At 58.5% G+C, this 27,250-nt stretch overlaps 1 protein-coding gene across 1 annotated transcript in view; it reads right to left on the reverse strand.

The window, feature by feature from the left end:
- The window catches only part of LRP1 (LDL receptor related protein 1), a 64,231-nt gene that overhangs the window by 33,908 nt on the left and 3,073 nt on the right, over positions 1 to 27,250 (reverse strand). The window contains exons 2-8 of the mRNA XM_057418823.1: positions 17,885 to 18,007; positions 13,854 to 13,991; positions 11,934 to 12,053; positions 11,073 to 11,201; positions 10,602 to 10,865; positions 1,551 to 1,713; positions 289 to 511 (exon numbers count right to left, since the gene is read on the reverse strand). Of these exons, the coding sequence (XP_057274806.1) occupies positions 289 to 511; positions 1,551 to 1,713; positions 10,602 to 10,865; positions 11,073 to 11,201; positions 11,934 to 12,053; positions 13,854 to 13,991; positions 17,885 to 18,007 (1,160 nt within the window). The remainder of the gene's footprint in view (positions 1 to 288; positions 512 to 1,550; positions 1,714 to 10,601; positions 10,866 to 11,072; positions 11,202 to 11,933; positions 12,054 to 13,853; positions 13,992 to 17,884; positions 18,008 to 27,250) is intronic.

The following is a 27,250-nucleotide window of genomic DNA, read 5'->3' on the forward strand; positions in this document are numbered from 1 at the left end:
TAGAATCATGGAATGGTTTGGGTTAAAAAGGACCTTAAGGTCATCCAGTTCCAACCCCCCTGCATGGGGTTGGAACCTCACCCTAGACCATGTCCCCCAAAGCCATCCACCCTGGCCCTGAGCGCTGCCAGGGATGGAGCATTCACCACTTCCCTGTTCAACCCATTCCAGCACCTCACCACCCTCACAATAAAGAACTTCTTCCTTATATCTAACCTAAATATCTGCTGGGCATGCCCCTACGCACCCTCCATTGCCAGACCCCAACCTCCCCCTGGCCCCACTCACCAGGATGCCCTGGATGATGGTATGTCTGTTCTTGCCCTCGTAGTCCACCACCTCAATATAGTCGAGGTAAGCATCAGCCCAGTACACCAGCCGGTTCACCAGGTCCAAGGTGATGCCGTGCGGGAAGACGATCTTGCTGTCCACCAGCTTGGTGCGGTTCTGCCCGTCCATGTCGCAGCGCTCCACCTTGGGGATCTGCCCGTAGTCGGTGAAGAACACTTTGCTGTGTGAGAAGGGCAAATACAGGAGCTCAGAGCCTGGCTGTCGCGTTCAGAGAGGGAGGATGCCCCACGTCCATGGCCTGGGGACACGGGCACCTTCCTTACACAAGGCCAGGGTCTCCCTCCAGGCTGCTATATGATATGCATTTATAAAACCCACTTTGGGTTCCCTGCTCGATAACATCATCTCTCTTCACCCAGGCAAGGATAAAAGCACCCGTCTGGAAAGCAGCAGGAGAGGAGGAGATGTCCCCATCGCTGCTCCCGTGACTCAGCATCCCAGCTTCCCCACGTGGGATTCCGCAAAGGGGAGCTGTCATCTGACCACAGCACAAGGGGAGCAGCTCAACCCGTGCAAGGATCCGACTGTTTCGGTTCCTCAAAGCAAAGCGTGACCATGCAGCCACAGGATGGAAGCAGCAGCTTGACCTGGTCCATTCCCTCATAAGCTGGGAGATGCTTCTCAATCAGCATCCCTGCTACCCATGGATGCAGCAGCCTGACCTGGTCCATCCCCTCTTAAGCTGAGAGATGCTTCTCCATCAGCATCCCTGCTACCCATGGATGCAGCAGCCAGACCTGGTCCATTCCCTCATAAGCTGAGAGATGCTTCTCCATCAGCATCCCTGCTACCCCTGGATGCAGCAGCCTGACCTGGTCCACCCCCTCTTAAGCTGAGAGATGCTTCTCCATCAGCATCCCTGCTACCCCTGGATGCAGCAGCCTGACCTGGTCCATCTCCTCTTAAGCTGAGAGATGCTTCTCCATCAGCATCCCTGCTACTCATGGATGCAGCAGCCAGACCTGGTCCATTCCCTCATAAGCTGGGAGCCGCTTCTCCATCAGCATCCCTGCTACCCATGGATGCAGCAGCCTGACCTGGTCCATTCCCTCATAAGCTGGGAGCCGCTTCTCCATCAGCATCCCTGCTACCCATGGATGCAGCAGCTGGACCCCCCTGACCTGCTCCACCTCCCCACGCTGATGGTGCCCGTCCAGGCAGCAACACTGAGCCCTCCCAGCCTCAAGCACATCCCTTACCCCATCGCTGGGTCCAGTGCTATTCCCTTGGGGTTGTAGAGCTCCAGGTCCAGCAGCGTGACGCAGGTGACCCCGTTCTTGTTGCAGACAAAGATCCTGTCGTCGATGTCATCCACGAAGTAGAAGTTGCCCGTGAGCCAGTCAATGGCCATCTGCTCCACGTCTAGGCCATGGGAGGAGAGGAGAGGTTAGGTAGGGAGGGAGACAGCAGCCCCATGTGTGCTCTCCAAGCCCACCAGGACCCACAAACACAGTGAAGGAGCAAGGTCGTGTGGGCCACGAAGGAGCTGTGATGGGGATGCACAAGGGACTTGCCCTCTCCTCCCTCGGGGGAATGAAAGCATCCCATGGGAATGCCATCTGGAGCAAGGGGCACTCAAGGGGGGCACTGGAGGAGGCTGAGCAGCACAGAAGGGAGATGCCATGGAGGTCTGTCCTGGTGCAGGTGCCCCATGAGACCCTGCAGCGCCAGCACCGGCTTCACGCCATAGGGAAGGCAGAGCAGGGCTGGGAGCCCCATAGCCCGGCCACCCCAAACACACTGGGACCCAGGCAGCCCCCGAGGAGCGGGGCCAGGCGCTGCTATCATCAACCAGAGCAGCAGCTCGGGAGGGAAAACATGAATCAAGCCAGGATGTTTTGCAATGGCCAAGCCCTCCCCTGCTTGCGGGGTCATATCAAGCCCTTCCTTTGCTGCAGCACCACTGGGTTTTGACGAGACCCAACTGATGCGCAGCCTGGGTTTGGGGGTGCCCTAACACATACCTGAACCCCAAGTTATCCACATCAGCTTCCTAAGCTCTTGATGGCAGGGGATGGGGATGCAACGCCAGCGGTGATGACTGCCTGGTGCCCAACTGCCCTCCCTTGCGGAAGGGTGAGGCCACGGCGCCCGCAGCCACCACCCAGCGTGATGCATCCCATAAAAACAAGTGGAAACAGCCAGAGCCAAGGCCTTCGCATCGCATCAGCAGAGCTGAAAGGCAGCACGGGGCTTGCTCAATGCCGCCCAATGAGCCAGCGCTGGCGATGGGGCCAGCACAAAGCTGGGGCTCCTGGCCCAAGCAGGGACCCGGCTGGCGATGGAGGGGCAGAGACGCAGGCAGAGATGCAGCCCCGGTTCACCCCCGGCCGCGTGCGCGGCGCTGCTCCGGCACAGGGATGTGCAAGAACTCCCCCGAACGCAGGTCTTGGCCGGCGCCCGCGGCGCTGACTCAGAGTCACAGGACCAGGGAAGGGATCCAAGCGGGGCCGGACCGGGAGCGCCCGGCGGGACGAAGCAGAGGCCCTCGCCCCCCACCATGCACAGGGATGCAGATCCCCCCCCCCCGCCAGCGCTGCCCCATCGGTAGCACCTTGGTTCTCCTCCCCAAAGCATCACGGGGCTGCTGCCACCTCACGGGCAGCATCCCCCAGAGGCAGAGCCCCATCCAAGAGGGCAGAAGTTCACCAACACGGCTCTAAACAAGAGGGAAAGCGGCCAAAACAAGCTCGAAGTCTCCAGAATCTCACTTCCTGGGGCCCGTGGCTCCCCTCACACCGCTCTGCGCCGTTGCCTCTTGCCATCAGAGGGTCCCGAGCCGCAGGGCCGGGGCGCTGGGGGTGACGCAAGCACTTGCTCTTCTCCCAGGCTGTATTTTTGCAGCTGGAAAGCATTTCCCTCCTCAAAGGCTTTTGTTTTGCAGCTTGCTCCTTCGCTCCCTGCTCGCCATCCTCCCCTCTGCTTTGCAGGAACCAGGGGGTTACATTACGGTTGTCATTATTAGTATTAGCATTATTATTATCATCATCATTCTTTTCAGCTCCTTCTTGCAGCTAAACCTGGATTCCCTCTTGAACCCTCGAGAGAAGCTAACTTAGCAAACACCCATTTTCAACCCCTCGTGTTTAGCCCGCAGCGAGCTCTCTCCTCACTCACCCCCCTTGGCTTTGGGAGACGTGGCATCCCCCCCACCCAGTGGGTGCCACAGCCACCCATAACCAGCAAGACAAGGGACACCAGCAGGGACAACAGGGATCCTATGAAGGAAGAAGCCGGGTCGGGATGGGGGCAGCTCTCAGCAGCAGAGTGGGGCTGGGGAATGCTTCCTCCCCATCAACTCCCATCCTGGAGTCTTCGTCCTTGCTCAACCGGGGCTGGGCGGTGCAGGCGTTGCAACACCGGCAGTGCTCATTTCCCAAGCCCTATTTCTTGGCCCGTGGTTGCGAGCGGGCTCTGGGGGGCAGAGCCCAGGGAATGGCAACTTCCAAGGCCAATCTCTGCCGCGCCGGGCAGGACAAGGCCGGTTGAGGCGAGCTTTGACCCTCCTCGTGGGGAGGGGGCAGAAAGGGGAGCACCGAGGGGGGAAGGAGCCCTGCAGAGGTCATCCTCAGGCAGAGCATTGCTCAACCAGGGCGGGCTGGCGACGGCGGCGAAGCCCGAATCCCACCCGTGCAGATGTTTCCTGCTTCCACGCTCACCACGGAGCCGCTGGTCCCTGACCAAGCTTTTTGCTGAGGTCCCTGCCACGAAATCATCCCAGGGCTTGGATCTTCCTTCTCGTGGCCACCAGCGCAAGGAGCGGGAGCCGGGTGGATGGAGAAGGCTCCTGGGTGCCCCTTCCAGCCCAGCCTCCTCTTGCACCGGGTTGAGACCTGTCAGAGCGCTACCAGCACACCCTTAGGGAGAGGAACAGCCCCAAGAGGCACAGAAGCATCCAGCCTCCTCCATTCGAGGAGTTCTTGGCTCCATCAACTCTCCCCAGCAACAACATTTCCCCCTTTCCCAACCCCAATTTCACCCTGTGCTTGAAGGGGGGCTGTGAGCATCTTACTCTGCTCAAAAGAGCTCCTTGCTCCAAGTGGACCATCACCTCCACAGAGGTTCTCCCTCCCTTTACCCGAGGCCAAAGAGCATCGGCTTCACCCCAGGAGCAGTGAAGCCCGCAAGGCTGTGGGTTTCTTTGGGGAAGGAGCTTTGCTGAGCCAGCACATAACTCAGCTCCGGCATGAATCAGTTGTTGTGCAGTCTGCAAATACATCAATTGTGGCCTGACACGAGGAGGAAGGAAACGCGCAATCTTCTCCCGGACTCAAAACCAGGGATTTCAACACAGTTCTGAAACAGCTGCCACGGGGATGCGTGCAGCTCGGCAGCAAAGCAGGGCTCTTGCGCAGCAAAGTGTGGAAGTGAAACCCCCTGTAGTGGGGAAGGTGCAAAGAGCTTGGAAATAAGCGTTTGGTGCTGCTGAAGGTCCCCATCCTGCTGAGGTGCGTTTTCCCCCTGGCCCAAGCACATGATAGAAGCTGTGGCTGCCCCATCCCTGGCAGTGCCCAAGGCCAGGTTGGATGGGGCTTGGAGCAAGCTGCTCCAGTGGAAGGGGTCCCTGCCTGGGGCAGGGGTTGGAGCTGGAGGAGCTTTAAGGTCCCTTCCAACACAGACCATTCCATGACTATGAAACACTGAGCTCTGCTGACGCCGCTTCACGTTGCTTTTAAGTAAAGAACATTTATGTCCAAATGTATCCACTATGAACAACCCCCAGGGGTTTTTCACCTATAGTGGGTAAGACCCAGCAGTGAACAAGCGCCTGAACCACTGGGCTGCAGTGACCTGCACAGGGACAACCACCCAGTCCCAAGCAGAAGATGCACCACTGGGTACCACATTGGCATCCTCCTGCTCCTGCCAAAGCCACGTGAGCCCGAGCCCAAGGGGCAAGGGGGGGGTCCGACGTGGCCCCCAGCACCACGCGAGCGGCTCCTGCGGAAAAGCAGCCTGGAAAAGCTGCCGCATGTTCCGCTTCCAAACCGCCTCCAGAAGAGGAGCGGAGGCTCGTCAGGAATGCGGTCCCCAGGGCTCTGCAAATACGTTGGTTTCCTACTTTCCTTTTTACACGGAATGATCCGGGCGCTGCATTTACATAATACCATAATCCAGAGGAATTTCTGCCTCTTCCCTCCGCAGACAGCCCTTCTCCCCCCTCCGGAGAACAAGACCGTCTCTGTGACGGCAACGTGCTCCATGGATAAACACTGCTCCTGGGGACAATTTGCCTTAATTAGAAGTATGTTAACGGGACAGGCCCGAAGACAAACTCCAGCCCCGCAGCGATGGACGGGCACCCCGCATCCCTCGAGGGAGCGGCAACAGACACCTTCTTGTGCAAGGAGCCACCGGCTTCCATAGGGAAAGGAGGGCCAGGGGCCAGGGCAGCCGCCGCCATCACGTCAGCCTTGTTGCCTTAGACAAGCAGGCTACAAACCAAGCCCGTTTAAACCCCGTCTTGTTCAGCTGAGGAGGAACCCGGTGGCCCATGGCCAGGATGTCTGACTCGATGCTCGGAAGGATCCCTGTGGCCTCTGGCCCAGCCAAACCTCCCCAGGAGGTAAAACCAGCCCCATCGGCTGACACGGAATGGAAGGTACCAGAGCATCACCCTTCCCCACGGACCTCCGCCTTGTCATGGCAGCACATCCCAAAGGGAACGCTCAGGGGCCGCTGGCGCATCCCCAGCGCCGGGCTCAGCCCCACAAGTATCCCTGCACGAGCCCGGCTGCGGCACCGGAGGTGGGAAGAGCAGGGACAGAGCTGGAGCTGCATGGAGGGCAGCCAAGGGGCCGCTAATTACTCTGCCTTAATGAGACCATTCCACTGGCAAGAATACTCAGCAGAGGCCGAGGGAGGGACAGGGCACTTGGCTTCCTTCTGGGTGAGAGGAGACAGACACAGGCTCAACGGGAACACAGGGAACTGCCATTGGAAAGACTTGGGGGGGGGGGGGGGGGAAGAAAGCAAGAATGGGGCCAGTCTCTGACCCCAGCAATGGCTCAGCATCACGGTGAAGCCAGCATGAGGCAGGCAGATGTCCACACAGTGTCCACCTAAAAGCAGCCCTATCCCTGTGCCTGAGAGGATCCCAGCTCCTCAGGCCATTCGCTTCGGCCCTGAACAGTTAAAAAAGGCAAAAAAGGAAGGAGTCAGCAGATGAAGTTACCAAGCATCCCGCTTTCTTGCCAAGCGAGTTCACATCGGAGCCTCTTTCTTGGCTAGGAGGAGGCAGCGAGGAAGAAGAATAGCTTTCCATGCAAAGTGGGGGAAGAAATGTACTTGGATCCCTCTGCAGAGCAACATCCCCTTGAAATCAATTTGTCCCAAACCCTACAGGCTCTTCTGCTTCCTGGCAACGGGACAGGTCATTAGGAGTAACAGGGCTGGGATGGAGTCAAGGAAAACAACCTCCTAGACAGGCTTGTTTAGATAGATGCTGCCCAGGAAGGTATTTTAATAACGGCCAGATTGCCATCGTTTAGGGTTTATAATGCACCCGGGATCAGATGTCCTGACATCCCAACCCCCTTCCCGGGGGCTTGCTTTAGAGGAGGAAAAGCAACCACCAAACCTTAAAGCAAGAAGGAATAAATCAAAGCCCTTTCCCAGCAGCGTCCTGCCGAGCAGACGGCATTCCTGCCTGCGAGCCCCGGCTCTGGTCCTGCGGGATACGGTGCTCCGGCACCGGGAAGCCTGGGTTCAACCAGGACATGGGGCAAAGGAGCAGCAGCACCTTCAGCATCGGGAAGCTGCTGGTGCTGAGCACGCAGAAAGGGGGGAAAGAAAGAAGAGGGGAAGGGGAGCGCTGAGAAACCCATTGGGAAAGTCAGGTTTGCTTCTCTGCCGCAGGGTCGCCGGGGTTTTTCCGTGGTAGAAAGCAGAGAACTCCTCTGGCTCTTCCGGAAAGCAGAGGATCCTGTGCTTTAACACCATGCTCAAATGCCACGGAGGCCAAGGGGAGGCTGGCGCAGGGTCAAGCTGCTGCCAGTGAACGGTGTCCTCTTAAGGAGGGCTCCAGAGGGGAGATGGAGATGGGATCTGAGGCAGAAGCTGCTCCCTGTGAGGGTGCTGGGAGGGGTTGAACGGAGAAGGTTTGGATGCTCCATCCCCGGCAGTGCTCACGGCCAGGTTGGAGCAAGCTGCTCCAGTGGCTGGTACCCCTGCCTATGAGCTGCGATGAGCTTTAAGGTCCCTTCCAAACCACCCTGTCCTGAACTGAGTTTCCCCCTGGGGGGTTGTGACAAGGAGATAACGCCACTTGCTCGCTTCTCCCTGTCAAGACACTGGAGAGAAACCTGTGAATCCAATTAGTGGCTTCCCTCTTTATGTGCTTCTTTATGGCATTATCTGCTAACAGCAGGAGCCAGGCTCCCCTGGTGCCTGCTGCTAATGGGGCTCCGGCTGGCATCAGATGGGGGAAGAGTGATGCTGAAGGGCTGGAAATCAGCAGCCCCCAGCTGTCAGGGGTAGGGCTGGGCTGGTGCGATGTCAGCCCAGCTCTGACAGCAGCCCCTGCTTCCCTGCCTGCCTGTCCCCGCGCAGGGATTAGTGTCACTTGTGCTGTGGGAGATGTGTTAAATGAACGCTATTAACAGGCCTTGGCAAGGCCCACTGCGCTCCAAGGCTTTGCTTTCCCCCTGCTCCCTGCACTGCTAAACCCCTTCCTCTACCCACAGTGTTGAGCACTGAGCACTGCTTCATGGTGCCCGGCCCCTGGCTCCCAGCTCACGCTGCCCATGGGCATTCTTCACAGGCAGTGATTTCCTCAGCTGATCTGAGCTGGCTGCTTCCCTCCCTCCAGGTCTTTTTCCAGAGAGGCTGCTGAACTCCCCCATCCTTTTCTCTCACAAAAAGCACCTCGTGCTGGAATTGAATTATTCCCCTCCATCATCAGCCGGTGGAGAGAGCTCTGGGCTCCTCTCTGGCATGGAAGTGATGGGGACAACACACTCAGAGCTCGGTGCTGCTGCTCCAGCCTGTCCCCATCCCCACCTCGGAGGTGGCATCTTCCCACCCAGCTGAAACATGGAATCAACCAGGCTGGAAAAAGACCTTTAAGCTCATCCAGTCCAACCATCCCAAGGCCACCACTGCCTCGTCTGCATGGGTTGGGAACACTTGCAGGGACGGTGACTGCAGCCCTGCCCTGGGCAGCCTGTTCCAACGCCTGAGCACCCTCTGGGGAAGGAATTGCTCCTCAGCTCCATCTAAACCTGCCCTGGTGCAGCTTGAGGCCGTTTCCTCTTGTCCCTCAGCCGTTCCCCATCAGGCTTAGAAGGATCCAGGCTCAGCCCCATGAGGAGGATGGGGCAGGAGCACGCATGCAGTGCTGCAGGAGCGGTGCAGGGGAGGGCTCGTCCTTCCTGCCAGCGCTGGATGCCAACAAGGGGACCTTGTCTCATCCTTCCTCCCTTTCCGCTCCCCCTTTCTCTGCTCCCTGTGAAAACCCAGCGCTGTTTCGGAGCCGGGAGGATCCTGGCACATCCATTCAAGGACAGAAAGAAGCGCTCCAGGCATCGCCCTGGTTCACCGTGCACCCCACACATCCCTACCCCGACCCTTCCAGATCCCGTTTCCTGGGGCTGGGAATGGCTCGGGACCATCGGAAGCACATCCAAGCACTTGTATAGGTGAAGTTGTGGAGCTGCTCCCTCCCTTGTGCCTGCTCCCCCAGCTAATCCCTGACCCCACGGGACGGGCTGATCCCTTGGCTTTGCTCAACCAGATTCCAGCTTCCACATGTGGGCCCGGACAATGTCCTCGCTTGTTTGGAGCCGACCTTCCAAAGAATCCCAAAGCAAAACAACACACAAAACCCCAACCCGCTTCCCAGCCCTTGTGCTGCTCGGCGCTGCCTCCCCTATGGGTCCTGTGGCCCGAGTCTGTGCTGGGGAAACAACGAGCCCGGGTTGCCTTGGGTACAGAGTTCCTGCCACCACGATCATGGAATCGTGGAATGGTTTGGTGCTGGGAATGACGGAATGGGTTGGGAATGATGGATTGGGGTGGGAATGATGGATTGGGTTGGGAATCATGGATTGGGTTGGGAATGATGGAATGGGTTGGGTTGGAAGGGACCTTAAAGCTCATCCAGTTCCAACCCCTGCCACGGGCAGGGACCCCTTCCACTGGAGCAGCTCATCTCAGTCTCCCCTCTGGCAGGTCAAAGCCATTCCCCTTGGCCTGTCCCTGCATCCCTTTATCCAAAGCCACTCTCCAGCTTTCTTGGGGCCCCTTTAGGCACTGGGAGCTGCTCCACGAGAGGAGCCAGTCGGAGCACGTAAAAGCAGAGACCTCCTTAAGCCCTGGTGAGGGTGTGAGCAGAGAGATCAGAGCCGAGCCCCGTCCTGCCTAATTTCAGGCTATTGCCTGCACGAGCCTCTCCCTAAAAATACACACAGCCCTAAAAATACACAGCAGAGCTGGAATGAGCCCTGCTGCACACAGCCCGGAGCAGCCGGCCGAGCCTCAGCCCTGAGCCCCACATCCCCGCTCATGCCCCATGCCCCGTGCTCCAGCCCTCGGCATCGCTCTCGGCTCCGTCATCCACCTTCACTCATTTGCAGCCATCACTTGGTCTGTGCTCACCACAGCCAGGTTAGCTGGTGGTGGTGGTGGTGGTGAGCTGCTGGGGATGATGGTGAGGTGCTGGGGATGATGATGTGCTCATCTCCCCAACAACCCCCATGTCCCTGCGGAATAAGGGGATCCCTCTTGCATCCTCCAGCTTCAGGAGGTAAAAGACAACGGGGAAATGATGCCAGGGAAGGCAAAGGCTGCACAACCTGATGGAGACGCAGTGCAAACCCCACCAACCTCCAGGAGCACACAAGGAAGGCACCGGGAAGCCCTTAGGACCCCTCATAGGGGAGAGCGGACACAGGGCTGAGTGCCAGGAATCTCCTTCCCGTTCCAGCTCTGAACCGGGACCAGCAAGCCCAGGCAGGAGACAGAGCTGTAACCACAGTCGTTACGGCCAGGGAGACACAAGCAGAAGGAAACCACCATGCGCCAATCACGCCGCTGACTCACGACAGGAGGCAAGGTCTGCTTGGGCTTTGGTCCTGCTTGGACCCTGCTTCCCCTCACCCAAAGCACCCACAAAACTTGCTTGAAACGGCAAAGACGAAGGAGAAGGAAAGCCCAAAGCCACGGTTGTGCTGAGGCCTCCCACCAAAATCCACCTCTTGCTTGGGGATGCTCCTGATGGGGTCGGGGTGCTAAAGGGAGCAGGCACTCACGGTGTAGGCTCAGGGAGATGTTGATGGAGCGCTCCTCCACGAAGCCCTTCAGGTTGGGGATCTTGGCACACTTGAGGATGGTCTGGGAGGCGCTGTCCCCCACGTGAACCCAGCACACCGTGTCCTCCACATAGTTGAAGTCCATGGCCGTGGTCTGCTTGGCGCTGGTGGGGGTGATGTTGGGCACAGGGGCTCCGCTCAAGTAGGTGGCCAGGATGTTCTGGGAGTTGGCGATGAGCAGCACGGGTGGGCGGTCCACAGGCTCTGGCAGGGAAAAGAGGGGACAAGGGTGGTCATGGCAGAGCACCCGGAGCCTGCGGCCGCAGCGATGGATCCGCTCCAGGCAGAGCAAGAGCGGGATGAGCAACCCGAGGAGGGGGCAGCACAAGTGAAGAAGCAAAGGCAGGGGCACCCCCAGGGCAGGAGGCTGTGGTGTGCACATCAATCTGCCCCTCCTGCCATGGCTCTCACCATTCTTGGCTTTGCAGGACCTGTTATCAGGCTGCAGGAGGTATCCCTCGACACAGCTGCACGTGTAGGAGCCCTCCACGTTGGTGCATGTCTGGCTGCAGGTCCCGTAGACAGTGCATTCGTCGAAGTCTGGAAAATAAGGCAAAACCTTATTTTGGGGGATATTTTGGGGGATATTCGGGCCAGCAAAGATCTCTCTGCAAGAAGGAACAAAAGCTCCTCCTTTTCTCCAAGGAAAGCTGCAGGGGATGCTATGATGCCCAAGCTGAAGGGACCAACACAAGGGAATAGCTGGCTAAGGTCACCTCACATCGCCTGCATCAGCAGCAGGTCAATCCTGCCCCATAGCTGCGCCTTTTCAAGGCCTAATTATCCGTCTCCCTCCCCTCCACATCTGCACTGATATTCCCAGCCTGGAGCCTCTAACCTTCAGCTTCCAAAGCCCTGGAAACCGCTGCTCTTTCTTCTGCTCCCTGAAAGAGCGCCTTGCCCCCAGAGGTGCATTGCAGGAGCTGATAAAACCCCCTTTCACCTCTGCTCCCATGAATGGAAGAGACGGAGCCGCTGCAGTCTCTCACTTCCAGCCATCACACTGATCCCACCGCTCCTCACTGACCCTCTTATCCAGCATCCTCTCTGAGGTGCGGCCACCGGGAGCACACACAGAGCCCAGCAACGGGGCCGAAAGAGGCAAAGCCTTTCCCTTCCTCGCTCTCAATATTCCCCACGCAGGCTTTCAGGACCTGCACCCACGCAAACAGCCGGGAAGCAGAGCCCCATCGCTGCCGGCAGCGGCTGCCCCAGGTCCCTTTGGCCGCCCGGCACCGCGGTGGGGCGATGGCAGCGCCGCCCTGTACCAACCTTTGCAGCTCCTCCTGTCCTCGGCCAGCTGGAAGGAGTTGTTGCAGTAGCAGGCTGGGCCGCCCAGCGTGGGCACGCAGTGGTGCTGGCACGCCAGCGCCGTGCAGTTGGCCAATTGCTCTGAGGAGACAGGGAAGGGAGCAAGGGAGGATGTCACCGAGGTGACAGAAGGGATGGAGGCGGCCTCCCTGCTGTCCCCTGCTTGCCCAGCGGGGAGGGAAGGACCGAGCCCCTCAGCAGAGGGATGTACTGGGTACAGCATTAGAGCAGGGTCTGAGCAGCCCAAACCATCTCTTCAGCAGGGACTGCAGCAATAGGACGAGAGGTGATGGGTTTAAACTGCAACAGGGGAAGACATAAAGAAGTTCTTCCCTGTGAGGGTGCCACAGGTAGCCCAAAGAAGTGGTAAATGCTCCATCCCTGGCAGTGTTCAAGGCCAGGTTGGGCAGAGCCTTGGGCATCATGGTCTAGTGTGGTCCTCTAGGTTGGACCCACACGACCCTGAGGTCCTTTCCAACCCAAACCCTCCCATGATTGATCCTTTCTCTTCCACAAACCCGCCAGCAGAAGGGAAACAGCCACCAGCCTCTCAAACCAAAGCTGCTGCCCCTTCACAGCCAGGGATGGCTGGGAGGTGCTGGGAAAGCCCTGCCCCTCACATGTGGAACCACTTAAGCAGGCAGGCAGGGGCCAGCTGGGCTGTTTATGAGGTTTATCAGCTCTGGCAGGCCCAGCTCTTCATTTCAGACCCTTATCTCTCAGCTCAAGCATCCCAACACCCCCCCTCCAGAAGTGGCAGGTCTGCAGCGAAGGGGTCCACAGGCAGGTTTGAGGCTCCGATGCCATTTGCACCCCTGTGCAAGGGGGCACCCTGACATCTGCATCCCCGCAGGGAAGGGAGCGGGATGCAGGGCAGGATGCTCCAGCAGCCCGAGCACGATGCGGGGTGACAGCTCATCCCCCCAGGCATGGGGTGGAGGCAGGAGGAAGGAAATGCCTCCCTGGGGTGGCACCGGCTCTACCCCAATGGGTAAGGGGGGGGGACCACAGCATCCCACAGAAGCACCAGTGAGCGCTGATGTCCCCAGCGTGCCCAAACGTGTGGGCAGCAACGGTCCCGTGGTGGGTCCCACCCCATGTAAGTAATGAGAATGATGAGTGAAAGGTTAATTGCGAGCATGGGCACAGCTGCTGCAGCCGCCCCAGGCTCCATCCCAAGCTGGGATGGAGGGAGCCCTTAGGGCAGGGTGTCCCTTACCTGGTTCAGGCCAGGCAGGGCAGGAGCCCCCAGCCCCAGGCAGGGGAAGGGGGGAAAGCGGCTTGCCCAGAGCCCCAGCTCCAGGGGTCAGCTCGGGACACGCGCTCCTGAGCGGAGCAGGGATTCAGGGAGGGTTTTCCAGCAGGATTAGCAGTGGGGACAGGCCAGGAGTGGGGACAAAGCTCCTGGAAACCAGGAAACAGCACCAGAGGGGTCTCTGGTATCTGAAGCAGAACCCCAGCCCTGCGAGCTTCTAAAGCCAGGAGACAATGGAGCTATTTAATGGCCTGCAGGCTCAGGAATGATGGGCATTCCACTTGCACATGGCTCTGGCTAATCTGGGATCTGCTACCAGCCAGCCCTGAGCCCTGCAGTGAGGGATCAAGGGGAGCACAGAGCACGGTGGCACCGGCGTGAAGCCGTTCAACACAGCCCGTGTGGGGCTCACCCCATACAGCTCCAAACTGGGTACCACTGGGGATCTCATGACCATAGGGAAAGGAGGAGCAAGGGCAGTGTTCCATGGGGAAAGGAGGGGCGAGGGCAGTGTTCCATGGGGAAAGGAGAGGCGAGGGCAGTGTTCCATGGGGAAAGGAGAGGTGAGGGCAGTGTTCCATGGGGCAGCCCCTCTCTGCCCATCATCCCCATCCGCAGACACCTACCCCGACAGTGCGGCCCCTCATCGGAGCCGTCGAAGCAGTCGTGGAGCCCGTTGCACAGCTTGCTCATGTGGATGCAGAGCTCCGTGCCCAGGCAGTTGTGCTCATTGGGCTGGCACCGAGACACCTTGCTCTGAGGACCTGGAAGGCAGCAAAGGGGCAGGACGGTCACCAAAGGGAGACCCCAGCAGCCGTGAGGGAGGGGGTGTGTGAGCATCCCCTGATTCCTCTCCCTAGCCCCCTGTTCAACCCTTCTTGCTTTGGATCCCTGCACCCCAGCGCACAAGCAGCACCCACCAAGCAAGGCTCCTTCCAGATAAGGCCACCAGAAAAAGCTCAAGTCCCTGCATCCCGAGCTCTCCCTGGAGGAAGCTCATTAAGAGGCATTGGATTTCCCTTTCAAAGCAGGCAGGAAGCTGCTCTCCGGAGTGAACTTTCCCTTTCCATCAGCTTCCCAGCATTGCGCAAAGGGGATGGAGAGCCAGAGCATCCCCGGACCCCCCCTCTGGGGAACGCATTCCCACCCTTGGGAAGGAGCTGGGATGGGGTCCCAGGAGGAAGGTGACCCCAGAGCTCAGCAGACTCCTTAGCCCAGCCTCTTGGCTCTGAGCCCCCATCACTCCTGGGGGGCCCTAAGCCCCAGCTCTCACCATAGGCACTGCCTCAGGTGCCAACACACTCATTGCTAAGCTCAGCTTGCGGGGGGCCGCTGAGCACCAGGGCTGTGGGCAGACTTAATCTCCATTATTAGCTAGGAAAAACCACAAAGGGAGCAAGGCTTTTCGTGTTAAGCTGCTCTGAAAAGCAGCACGGCATTGAGACAAACAACAGAATACACCACAAACCCATGCACATCCTGAACGAGCTCCACCAACGCTGCTCTCAGGCTGAGGGTGATGCGCTGATGGAGAGCCCCCGGCTCAGCATCACCGGCACAAGACGTGGACCAGACTGCCCTGCAAAGCCCGGCTCCCCTCCATAGGCTCTCTCCATCCCCCTGAACCCCAAACCCAAGGCTTGAGCACACAGCTCCCACTGGAGCCCCCAGCACGCTTCTGCTCAGTCCTGAAGCCCCATTTAGCAGGGACACAGTGGCTCTCTATGCCTTGCCCTCCCATCAGCAGTGCAGAAATAGCTCTCCAAGCTCCCCACGGGGCACCCCGTCCTTGGCAGGGGGAGCACTGAGAAGGGCACCTCACATACCGAGTGCTTTGTCCGTTTTAAGGCAGCTCTGGAGAGCAGCATCACCTTCACCCACGGCTCCGCCGGTGGAGTTTGCCCTAAATAAGCTTAAACTCTCCTTGGAGAGCTTAAACTCTCTCCTTCCATCACACCCAGCTCGCAGGGTCCGGCCCAGCGCTCCGTGTGCCAGCGCATCCTTACCCAGCAGGATCCCTGCCCTGCCAATGGGGGCTCGGGCTCACTCCCTGCGAGCTGCCACTGCTGAGATACCCTGAAGTGCCTTACCCTTAATGCAGCCAGGGGGAAAGGCTGCTGTGAGCACCCAAACACACTCAAACACACCCCAGGATGTTCCCAGTTAGCCAGGCGGGCCGATGGGTTCCACCAGGATAACGGATCCAGAGCTGGGCTCTCCATTGCAACCCCTGCGGATGCGGGTTCCTTCCTTCCCAGCCCCAATGCAGGGCACCCAATAGGTGATTCCCAGGAGTGGGTTTTATTGCTTCAGAGCTTCTGTTTTCCATGGAAAAATTGCAAATTCAGGGTTAATTAAAGAGCTGTCAATAAATGGGCCCAAAGAACGAAGGCACTGAACTAAAGAGCACAGTCCATCAGTCAGAACTGAGCCGCCGTGTCCATTATTCCCCTGCAAAGGGCCTGGATCAAACCACTTATCACAAGCAGGGCCAGATTAATCTGCAAGCCACTTTGTTTGCTTTTGACTGTGTTGGCTCGCTAATAAATGAGCCAATTTATTACATGTGACAAGCTTGTGGTACACCCCAAGGAGCTGGATTAGATGGGGATTTTCAACCGCTCCAAACCACTGGGAAGGAAAAAAGGGGGGAACAAGCAGCAATTCCTCCTCCTGTAAATGCAGCCTGCAGTTGATCTGGCAACAGCCCAAAGAGACACCGATGTAGGGGAGCGTGGTGGGGAACGGGACGGTCCCACTGGGGTCACAGGAGGAAGCAAGCAAAGGCTTGGCAGACGATGGGCTCACTGGAGATGCATCCAAACCCAAGCAGCCATTGAGAGCTGCAGGCTTGGGGCGGTGGGACCAGGGATGGGAGATGCTCTTAACCTCAGGATGAACGGGGGGATGCTGACTCCTCACCAACATCCAAGCCAATGGTGCCAACCCGGCCCAAGGCCATTTCTGAGAGCCCCGCATCTTTGATCTTCAGCAGGATGGAGCCTCTTGTCCAAGGTAGTTTTCCCTCTAGGAAAGCTCCCATCGACCGGGCAAGAACCGGGTGTGAGCCACAAGCACCAGCTGGGGAAGGGAGCTCTTCCTATGCTCAGTGAACACGCGAGCAAGGCCAGCAAACCCTTCAAAGGGTTCCCCAGGGAGGAAAACCTCGCACGTAAGAGACGGTGTTTCGGGAGCCTCTGACACGAGCACATCACTGCGATGGCAACAGCGCTGCCAGGGCGCAAAGGGCTGCGCCAAGCAGCGGGGCGAGAGCTTCGGAAGCAGATTAAACGCAAGCAATCAAAGTCATTCTCTCCCTGCCAAAGAGATAAGGGGGATGAGAGCCTGCTGGGAGCCCCGGTGCCAAGGTGGCGTGAGAACAGCTCGCCTGGCAAGCCCGGAGATAGCGGGCTCCGTGCCCTGCCTGTGCTGACAGGTCAGGGCAGGAGCAGGCAGGCAGCAGCCTCCATTCACAGCCCGGCCATGGGAAAGGCACCCGGCTTCATGAGCACCATTGCCGGGGTGCCAATGGGGACAGCCCCGCGGGGCACAGCATCCTTGGGGCTCCCTCTTGGTGCTCCCCAGTAGGAACTGAGGGCAGGTCAAGGCCTTGCTCTGCCTGCCCCATCCACAAAGGGGGCTCTGCCTTCACAGAGGAAGAGGGAGAAAGAAGGGGGAAAGGGAAAGAAGAAACAGGAAGAAGGGGAAGAGGGAAAAGCATCCGAGGGCTCCGTTCCCCATTCACCTGTCCGTATGGATGGCTGCACAGGCACGCCATGCGTCAATCAGGACGGGTTTCTTCCAGCCAAGGAAGGCCTCTGAGTCCTCTCGCAGTAATTTTCCAGGGCTGCAGATTGACTGGAGCCAAACAGCCCATCCCAGCCCCCTCATCCCTCCCACGGAGGGGACGGTTGCATCATTTTGCCTCAAGAAATAAATAACCCCAGTGCTGAACCAGAAACTGCTTTAGAGGAGACCTTAATGGCAAGTACAGCGGGAAGCAGGAGTCGGGGAGGACGAGAGGCACAAACCCTGATGCAGTAAAACAAGGCAACAAGGGCAGCACTCCTTCCCTCCTCCACGGCCTTGCTCCAGCCAGAGCAGAGCCCCCATGCAGAACTCGTCCCCCCCCCCCAAACATCTCTTGCGCCCCATCCAACCCAGCCCTGTTCCCCATTTGCTTCCAGGCAGACCCGACCGCCCCGTCGGAGGTGGGAGCATCCCTGGGGCCGCTGCAGCAGAGCATCCAATGGTAAAGCCAACAGAGCATCCTCATCCAAACACATCCAGGGACCGCAGTGTGGCTTTGCCCAGGACTCCCATAGATTTCCCTCCTTCTCCTCCATCACCGGAGGCTTGAGGAAAGGATGCAGCCACTGCCCCATCCTCCACCTTCCTCATGTCCATCAGTTGGGATGGATCCACCCCCAATAACCCAGCGCTACCCCACTCCCAGGAGGCTGTCCTGTGATGACGGATCACAGCCCCACAAAGATAAAGGGAGGACAGAGAGATGGATGAGTGGTACCCACCCCCAGCAAGGGGAGAAGCAGGAGCGGAGGTAGAGCGGTTGATGCCGCCTGGAAGAAGCGTGCAACGAGGGGATGGGTGAAGCAAACCCAAAGGAACACGATGAGGAAAGGAAAGGCATACATACATATATCGGGTGATTCATCCGAGCCATCCGGACAATCCTTTTCCCCGTCACAGCGCCAGCCCTTAGATATGCACGTTATCTGATCTTTGCATGCAAACTGTTTAGGGCTACATGTCTTCGGTGCTGGATGAGGAAAGAAAGAACGAGAAGAGAGAAGATCAGTTCCTTCCCAAGGACAAGTTGTTTAGAAAAGAAAAAACCCCACGAACATCGAAATTAAAGGCTAAAGATGGCTTTTGGGTTGAGTCCTTCCTAACGGCTCAGCAAAAGCTGGAGCCTGGCATCAGCTCCATCAAGCTTGCCCCTAAGGAAAGGAGAGAATTGAAAGCGGAGCATTAATTACACTGCGAGAAAACAGGAACCGGGGGTCCACGATGCGCTACCCGATTTTAAAGCTCATTTAACTGGGATGAATTAGCTCCCGGGAGCCAAGGGAGGGCTGTTTTCTATGCTAGGCAGGGAAAAAAAAGGGGGAAAGCATCAGAAAACCTAAATGAGAGCAAATTAAAAAGTCCCATTTTTAAAGGATGCAAAGGGCACCAGCAGCGGGATGGGGGTTTCATCCATCCTAACACGCATGGACACGTGAGCACTGTGGCTGGAATGGTGCTGCCAAGGGAGGGATGGTGACCCCGGCACCGTGGTCCTGCCACATGCAGGAATACACCAAAGCCAGAGCAGAAACCAGCAGGAAAACCTAAAGCACAGGGAGCAAAACAGGCCTGATCCCTGCGGATGGGAGCAGGGCTGGGAAGAGTCCCAGTGCCCGCATCCCATTGACAGAAGTGGTACCTCAAGGGAGCCGCAACGAGGGCAGGAAAGGCAGGAATCCTTGGAAAGCCAACAGAAAGCAACCATGGAGGTTTGTGTAAAGCAAAGGCAAACACACACAATTCCCTAAGCAGTTATCTTGTGCCATCCCTGTCTCCTGCTAAACTCCCTGCGCTGAGGATCCATACGGAAAGAGGGGCTCTGCATGGGCCTCTCTGCAGCATTCCACGACCCTCAGCTTCCCGACAGGCAGAGAAGGTGCCACGATCCCTCTCCAGCTCCTGCCACGGGAAGGAAATGCTGCAGCCAGGTCTGGGCAGCTTCTGTCCTGTCTGCAATAGGGATGCTGCTGAGGATGGGTAAAGCCCGGTCCCCACAACAAATCCCAGCTCCTAAAGGGTGGGAGGATGCTCTCCCCCCTCCACCCCGTGGAACAACACCGACTCTTGCTCAGCCCTGCCCGAGGGCTTTGTTTGGTGTCCCTGGGTTTGATTGAAGGGTACCACCTCCCACAGCCCTCGCTTCCCTTCTGTCTCCCGAGCATCCGCAGCGCCGGAGCTGCTGCTTTGCGGGGAAGGCTCCACACCACGACAGGGAGCTCAGCGCCAGCAAGATGGAGACTGGCCCTATCAAAATGGATGAAACAGCCCCGCTTAGGAGCAGATGCCTCCAACACCCCCCCCACAACTCTTCTTTAGGATGACTTGGAGACCAAACCTGTCCCCATCCTCCCACAGCAGGAGCCTGGGGACCAGCTCGGCTCCGCCGCCTCCTCTTCCCGGAGGAGCTCATCTCCCGCCTCCATCTCCCAGCCACAAGCGCACCAAACGCGAGGCTCCTTAAGGAAACCACAGCAAAGAACCAGCCCCGCTGTGGGTTTCCTGCCCCCCCTTCATCCTCCCAGGTCTGCAGCAGCCCCAGAGTGACCCACGGCAGCCGCAAGCGCACCACCGACCGCAGGCAGGAACCAGCGGCATCCATCGTCTGCCCCGCAATGAGCTCAGTCCCCAGCCTCTCAGCACCTCCTGCCCCCCCAAAGGGAGAGGGCAGACCCATAGGAAGAGGGCAAGTGGTCCCCAGCCTGCTGGGGAGGTGAAACCACAACCAGGATCTTGTCTTGCACTGGAGACACCAGTCCTGGAGCAGAGATGCTCACAAGCAGGGAAGATTGGTCCCTCAGGCAGGTTAAAGCCATTCCCCCTTGCCCTGTCCTACATCCCTTGTCCAAAGCCCCTCTCCAGGTTTCTTGTAGCCCCTTTAGGCCCTGAGAGCTGCCCTAAGGTCTCCCCAGGGTGCTCGGGGGGGTTCTGGGCTCAAGCACACACCGAAGCCGGGTCATGGTAACCCCTATGTACCAGCACCTACACCTTGCGCAGCAGCCCCATCCCCATGGATGCCCTTGGAGCAGAGCAGAGCAGGTTCTCCTGTGCTGGCAGCTGCTCCCCCCCCCAACAGGAGCAGTGTGGGACCTTCTCCAAGCACTGCAGCTCTGTGAGGCTGCACATCACAGCTTTCCTTAGGGAAAACCACCCCGGAGGGCAATACCCTGCTCCTGACGGGCTGACACCGCAACGCCGCCGAACCCAAACCCAGCTCAAACCCCCTCCACCATTCCCAAACACCACAAGGACCTCAGCCAAGGCCTTGGGTTTCCCATTGCTGCCATGGCTGCGTGCACGGGGAAGGATGGAGATCGCATCCCCTTGGCTCCTCGGCAACCCAGCGCGCTTTCCGTCCTTGCACAGCATGTACCCAAGCGCGTTAAATGGCCCCAGGGTAAGCGTGGGGATGGCCTGGGGGCCAGGTGGGCAATCGGAGAAGGTGCCTCCTTAATGCATCCCTCACACGGAGCCAAATCTGCTTCCCAAAGCCGGGCACCAGCAGCAGCGGCAGCGGAGCACGGAGCGGAGAATAAAGGTGCCTTCATGCAGCGCACAATGGCCAGCTCAGAGCGGGGCCGCGGCAGCTGCAGGAGCCATCACACGTCCCTCGATGGCAGCCAGAGCAGAGATCCCTGCTTAAAAGTCATTCAAAGGGGGAAGAAGGGGGAAAACCATCCTTAAAAAATGGCTATTTGGGTCCAAGAAAGGGGATCCTTCCTTCTTCATCCCGCAGGATGGGGACCGAGCATCCCGCCAGCCGCGGGCGGAGGGATGGGGAAAAAAGGGCTGCTCAACACAACAGAACCCATTGCACCGTGCCCAAAGCAAGAGCGAAACAACCCCATTTCAGCAGCTGCTGAGCGGGGTCTCCACCTCGAAGCTCCCTTCGGGACGGCACGGAAACCTCGATGAACTGGAAGCAAAGGCCCCAAGCACGAAGCAGCTCCTTCCCCGGCCGTTCCTCTTCAGCCCAGCTCCTCCTCCCCTCTGCAGGAGGAGGTGGCCAGCAAAGGAAACAGCCTGGCCATAAATAGGGGCTGGAATGAGGGTGATTTGCAAACCAGATGTTCTGGAGCAATTGGGGGGGGGAAGGACGAAAGCACGAGAGGGAGCAAAATAAATCCACTCCACATTCCTCCCAGGTCTCCGTTCCCTGCTTCCCGCTCCTTTCCATGCTCCCACACCCCATCCAAAGCACACACCTCCTGCGCCCTGCACCCAGAGCCGGGAGCCACCATCCCACATCCCACCCGGTGCGATGGATCCGGACTGGTACCCGCAGCATCACCAAGCAGCACGCAGCTCCCAGCACCGCTATGGTCTGATCTCATCTGCTCCCATGTGGGCAGCTTTGGGCTGATTTCTGGCCTTTCTCCAGGGAAATGACCCCACCAGCCAGCTGAACATCACACCCTCTTCACTGTCCCTCCCTATGGACTCAGCCCTCAAGACATCACTTGGTCGGTGCTGTAGCACCCAATGAACCAAACACGAAGCTCAGAGTCACCCTTTCATCCTTCTCCCCCGCATCACCCATCCTTGGGCCTTGAATGGCAGGGATAAACCCCACCATTGGCTCCTTTTCCATGCTTTTCACTCCCGATTTCCCGGAGTTTCTCCAGGAAAGGATAAAGCAGGAGGCACTCGCAGCCCTCGGCTCTTCCCTGCTCCAGGGGCTTGGTGCAGAAGCCATGAGGCCGATGCTAAAAGCCCAAATCCCTGCAGGATTCCAGCTCTGGCTTCAAGACAGGGTAACAGAAACACTCCAACCAACCAACCCCAAAGCCCAAGGCCCATTTTTCCAATGGGAAAGGCAAGCGGAAGGTTGCCTCGCTCCGTTCTGCGCTTCCAGCCAGGATCTCCGAACAGTGCAGATGCATTTTTGCAATTCCTCCACCCGGCCCCTTCCAACGGGCAGATTCAAACCAGATCCACGGCTCCATCCCAGCGCCGCTTCCACCAATGACGCTGCTGTGCGCTCCCGGCCATTCCCGACGGAGAAGCCGCAGGTATGCTCGGAGGGGCCCGTCCAATTGCTAAGTAAATATTGACTTTCAAATGCATTCCCCCCCCCCCCCCCCTTTTCCTTTCAGTTCTTCTCCTACTGCATCGAAATCCTGCGGGATCAACCTTCATAAACACAAAAAGGAGCCAATTTGGGGAGGAAGAGCGGCATTCCAGCGGCAGCACAGCGCTGACCCTCGGCAAGGCTCCGGCTGGAGAACGCGGCTCCTTTGCTGATGATGCTAGGCACAAGTTCTTCCCTGTGAGGATGCTGGGACACTGGAATGGGTTGAATGGAGAAGCTGCCCCATCCCTGGCAGCGCTCAGGTTGGATGGGGCTTGGAGCAAAGCTGCCCTAGTGGAAGGTGTCCCTGCCTGTGGCAGGGGATGGGAACTGGATGGGCTTTAAGGTCCCTTCATCCCAAACCATTCCGTGATTTCTCCTGACTGCAGGATCTGCCATTGCTGCTTCCCAAACTCACACAAAAGAGGGAAGGGGGGGGGGAGATGAAGGACGATGGATGGGAGAACATTGCCCCTAAGGGCAGATGGAAGATGGAGGCTGCCCCAGGAGCATCCAGGAGGAAGGGGAATAACATCACATTGTGGCTCCCAAGGGCTGCTTTCATCCCACAGCCCCGCCAGCACCTGACTCCAAACAGATCCAGGGGGGAAGACGATGGAAATGGGAGCATGGATCAGGAAATGTGGATGCGATGGGAGGAGGAATTCCCCCCCCATCCCCTTCCCTCCTGATCCCCAGATGAGATGCATTAAAAACAAGGGAGGGGGGGGAAGAGAGAAATCATTTGCATCTTAAACCAAATTCAGAATCCCCCTCATCCCCCTCCTGCTCCAGCCCCACAGAGGGGTCCATGGAAGAATGAGCTGGAAAATGGCAGGAGATGGAACCAGATGAAACGAATCCAGTAACAGAGCTTGGTAACACACAGTGTGCTGGGGAGGGAGGGAGGGAGGGGAGGGAGGGCAGAAGGGGCCGGCTCCAGCCACGCACTGGAGGGTGTTTGGAGGCAGATCCGTGCCCGTTTGCTTCCTTTCTCTTTTTTTTTTTTGCAGCTTATCTGCAATTTAAATGAAAAAGGAGGGGATAAAAGAAAAGGGAAGAAAAAGGCGTTTGCAGCCAAGAGAAAGGGGCTTTGGATGGGCTGCAGCCGCCCTGGCCAGCAGCCACCCAAGCCAAGGGGATGCTCCGGTTCCATCCCCACTCAGTCACCCCATCAGGGCTGATCCAAACCGGGGGGGGGGGGGGGACACGGGTTCCCCTCTACCTGCTTTATTCCCTTGGTTTATTGTAGGGATGCTGAGTGGGATGTTTCTACCCTGGGCAGTTGGGAACCCAAACAGACAAGAGTGTTCTGCACTGGAGGCAGTTATTTATGGCTTGTGGCTAAAGCTGATAACGCTTCCTGCAGAGACCTGCCTGCATGGTGCAATAAAGCAATTGCACATTATAGATTAATAGGCATTTCATCTGGGCAGCTGAAATCAAGGGGCAGAACGCTGCTGCTGGAGCTCAGCAGAGCAGCCCAGGGCTCCACGCAGCCTCTGGGGCTTTGCTGGGGGCAGGAGGGTGCTGGTGCTTCCCCCTGCCCGGGCCGGGCAGCAGCTCGCCAAGGCTTTCAAAGGGCTGGAGCCAGGCCAAACCCATTGGCCTTAATTCATCAGTCAACTCAATTTCGCTGGCCTCGCAAATAAGGACTTTGTCTGAGATGGGGAAACGGAGCAGAGCAGCTATTGTGGCCCCGGGAGCGGGCAGAAAGGGCCCTTTGAGAGGACACTCTGCCGGAATAAAAGTCACTTTCATCCCAGAATAATTAGCATGCTCTGAGTACACTAATTATTCCGGCATAAAGGGACTCTTATTCCCGAGCAGCGCAGGGAGATGCTCTGGATTCTGGTCCACCTGCACGTGTGAACGCGGCTTCAGAGGGGTGATGAGGATGTGGAGATGCAGCTCCATCTCCAGCCACCCCCGTGGGGAGCATCCCCCAGTGCTGGGGAGGACACGGAGCCACCACCATCTCCTGCTGCTTCAAAGGTCTCCCCATGACAAAACAGTGCTGCGGTCCACACAGGGCTTCTGGCCACCACCAGCTCCCATCCTGGTCCCCAGAAGCAAACCTGACCATCCCTGCCATGGCATGGCAAAATGTCCCATCTAAGGGGTACAGATGCTTACAGAGGAACCCGTATGGATGTGTCTGTGCAGATGCTGCATCCCAGATGCTACCCTACCCCTCGGCGTCTCCATCAGTGATGAAGCGCTCGCCTGCAGCAGCCTGGATGCTCTAAGGTGGTTCCTGTGGGTCAAGGATCCTGGTTTGGCTGGTTTGACCTTCTGCAAGGTGCAGAAGAAGAAGCTTTAAGATTTTACATACAGATACATATAGATATATAATGATATATAGTTATAGAGATACATATGGCCTGGGTGGGTTTTGAGGGACGATGGCATTGGAGCGGCTGCGGAGGAGAAGAGCAAGCTGGTGAGTAAGCACAACGCTGGGCTCCAAATCCACTCTTCCGCAGGGAAAACACGCTCCAGGCCGCAAGAGGAGACGCTGAGTGAACCCATCTGGAAGGGCCGGGGGCTGTGGCAGGAAGCGAGGCACCGACCCAGGGATGCTGCCCCGGCTCGGGGCCAAGGGCCCTGCCAGGAGCAGGCAGGGGACAGGGGATGGGTGCCACGGTGTGGCTGTTTCAGCTGACTTTTAGGGCAGGGGGAGAACGTTTCCGTCCTCGGAAGTGAGGTGGGAAGCACCAAGTGGCAAAGGCAAAGGCCAAGTGACCCCGCAGTGATTGCCCCCGTGCCCCACAGCATCCGCCCCGGCCGCCGGAGCGGGAAGTATTAAACCCAAGTGCTTCCTTTTCCAAACAATACAAAGGCACCGGGACACGCACTGGGACCAAACCCTTCCCAGCCTTCTCCCAGCTCCTCTCCCCACACTGGGCTGCGCACAGGGATGGGGTCCAGCACCCCAGGGAGGATGGGACCACCGCAAGCACCGCACCTGGGGATGCTGCAGCCCCTCCTGTGTTGCGCATCATCAGCTGGAGCTGCTTTCCCAGCCACAAACCGGACAGGGATGGATGAAGAGCATCAATGTTGGCAGCTGGGGATGGGGAACACAAGGCACACGCTGGACCCCCACTATTAGCAAGCCAGTGTGGTGCCTGTAAAGCACAGAGGGGCAGGGGACGGTCACGGCTCGAGCATCTGCATTAACGCTGATCTCAAAGGTCTTTTCCAACCTGGTTCACGCTATGATTCGATGATCCCTTTAGGCCCCGCCATTCAAATTCCAAGCACAGCACCAACAGAAGGGCGCATCCCCAGGATGCCGGCGCTTTGTGCCGCTGCAGCACCAAGAGGCAGAGCAAGGGGGACCCCGGCAGGGACTCAGCCCCCACAGAACCCCATGCAGCATCGCAGGGCACCGGCGCAGGGAGACGCTCGGCTCTCCATCAGCTACAAAGAGCCGCTGCGTGAATGCAGGGCCGGCTGCAGAACAAAGAGCTGCACCGTACGAAGTAAATGGAGGAGGCTGATGCGTTCCAAAGCAGATTCCCCCAACCCATTTGCCCGGCAGCAAACACAAAACCCAGGCACCCCCAGCAAGGCCACGGCAGGGGGGCAGTGGCACCGGCGCCAGGCTCAAATCCTCCTCCTCGGCTACGGTGGCCAAGGGATGGACACCAGCGCCAAGCCTAAAGCAGCAGTGAACCCCCCTAGCCCCCATTAGTTACCAAGCAAACCACGCTCGTGGTCACCTTCCCATCAGCAGCTCACCAGGACGCGAGGGTCAGCGCCACGGTGTCCTTTGGAGAAAGAGCATCTTGCAAGAGTTCCATTGAAGATGCAACTTCCAACTCAATCAGACCCCCCCCCAAAGCATCGGCAGTTCCCACCGATGCCTCAGGCCACACGCTTTGGACACCGCAGGTGAGCCGAGGATGCTCTTCCCATCCCTCCCCTTCGGTGGCACCGTGAGCAGGGTCCCACCGGAGGAGCTGCCTGCAGGGTCATTATCCAACATCCCAGTTGCCAACCCCACAAGCCCTTTTGCTCCCCGCAGTGCTGGGACCGTCTGGGATCCTGCAGAGCATCTGCATGACTGCAGCTCCAGCCTGCTCTGTTCCCCTGGCTAAGAAAGGACATGGGGAGTCTATATTTAGCCTCAGAAATGGCTGGAGCGCGTTGGGGAAAGCAACCTCACACAACAGAATAACAACCAGCAAACCAGTCCTCGCGGCCCACCCAGTACTTTTCCTCCTTAAAATAAGAAGCAGAGAGTGAAGCAAACAAGGAGCTGGAGCCAAACGAGAAAACACGGAGAGCGTTTGCTGCCGGCCAAGGGACGTCGAATGGAAAGGACGGGGACGTCAACAGCAAATCCTGGTCTGTAAATAGCTTGAGTCTGGCTCGCAACGGGGAGGGAAAGGCATCCCCTCGACAAGCCTTGAGGATGGAGCCGCCGCACTGACCGGGAGAGGCGGCCGTGGGTCAGCTGGGGCCGTGCCAGGGTGCACGGAGCAAGGGGTCGATGTGTGGGGCTGGCACGAGGAAGGAGCTCGCTGTGCATCTGGGAACTGAAACCGTGGCAGGGCCTGGAAGAGGAACCTCCGGCCCCAATCCCACCCGCGCGCTGATGGTGCTGAGTCAGCAGGAGCGCGGCACAGCCCGGCCCAGCCTGTGGCTCAGCCCTGACCGCACACCCCACGCTGTCCTGCGGCCTCAGAACCCCCCCTCCATGCGCTCCCTCCCAGGCCAAAGGGCTCTTGCAGAGGCACGTGCTCCCTGCACCGCTTGGAGGGGCTGAGCAGCACCCAGGCCCCTGCTGAATGGCCCCCCCATAGGGAGCACAGCATCCCAAAGGCAGAGCCAAAACCACGGCGATTTTGGGCTCAGCTGCCCCTGCCTCCTGTACAGGGCAGCAAAACTCCCCCACTGTGGGCAGCCATCCCTGTGGGAAGGCGTCTGGGGCAGGGAACAGCGGGAGCACGCAGCAGAAAGCCGGCACGGAGCCCTGCATCCCTCTAGGAATGGCAGTGATGCTCCTGGTGAGGGCAAAGGGCTCCTCACCCTGCCCCATCCTCAGCCACCCGCCCCAGTGGAGGATAACGCCCACAGCAAACACCAGGAGGTAACCAGGACTCTGCTGCAGCCGGGTGCCCCCCACAGCATCCC

Source organism: Pezoporus wallicus, unplaced genomic scaffold (assembly GCF_028554395.1).
Source record: "Pezoporus wallicus isolate ANWC-B61680 ecotype Strahan unplaced genomic scaffold, APGP_CSIRO_Pwel_v1 contig_14114, whole genome shotgun sequence".
In the NCBI taxonomy this organism is placed as follows: Eukaryota; Metazoa; Chordata; class Aves; order Psittaciformes; family Psittacidae; genus Pezoporus; species Pezoporus wallicus.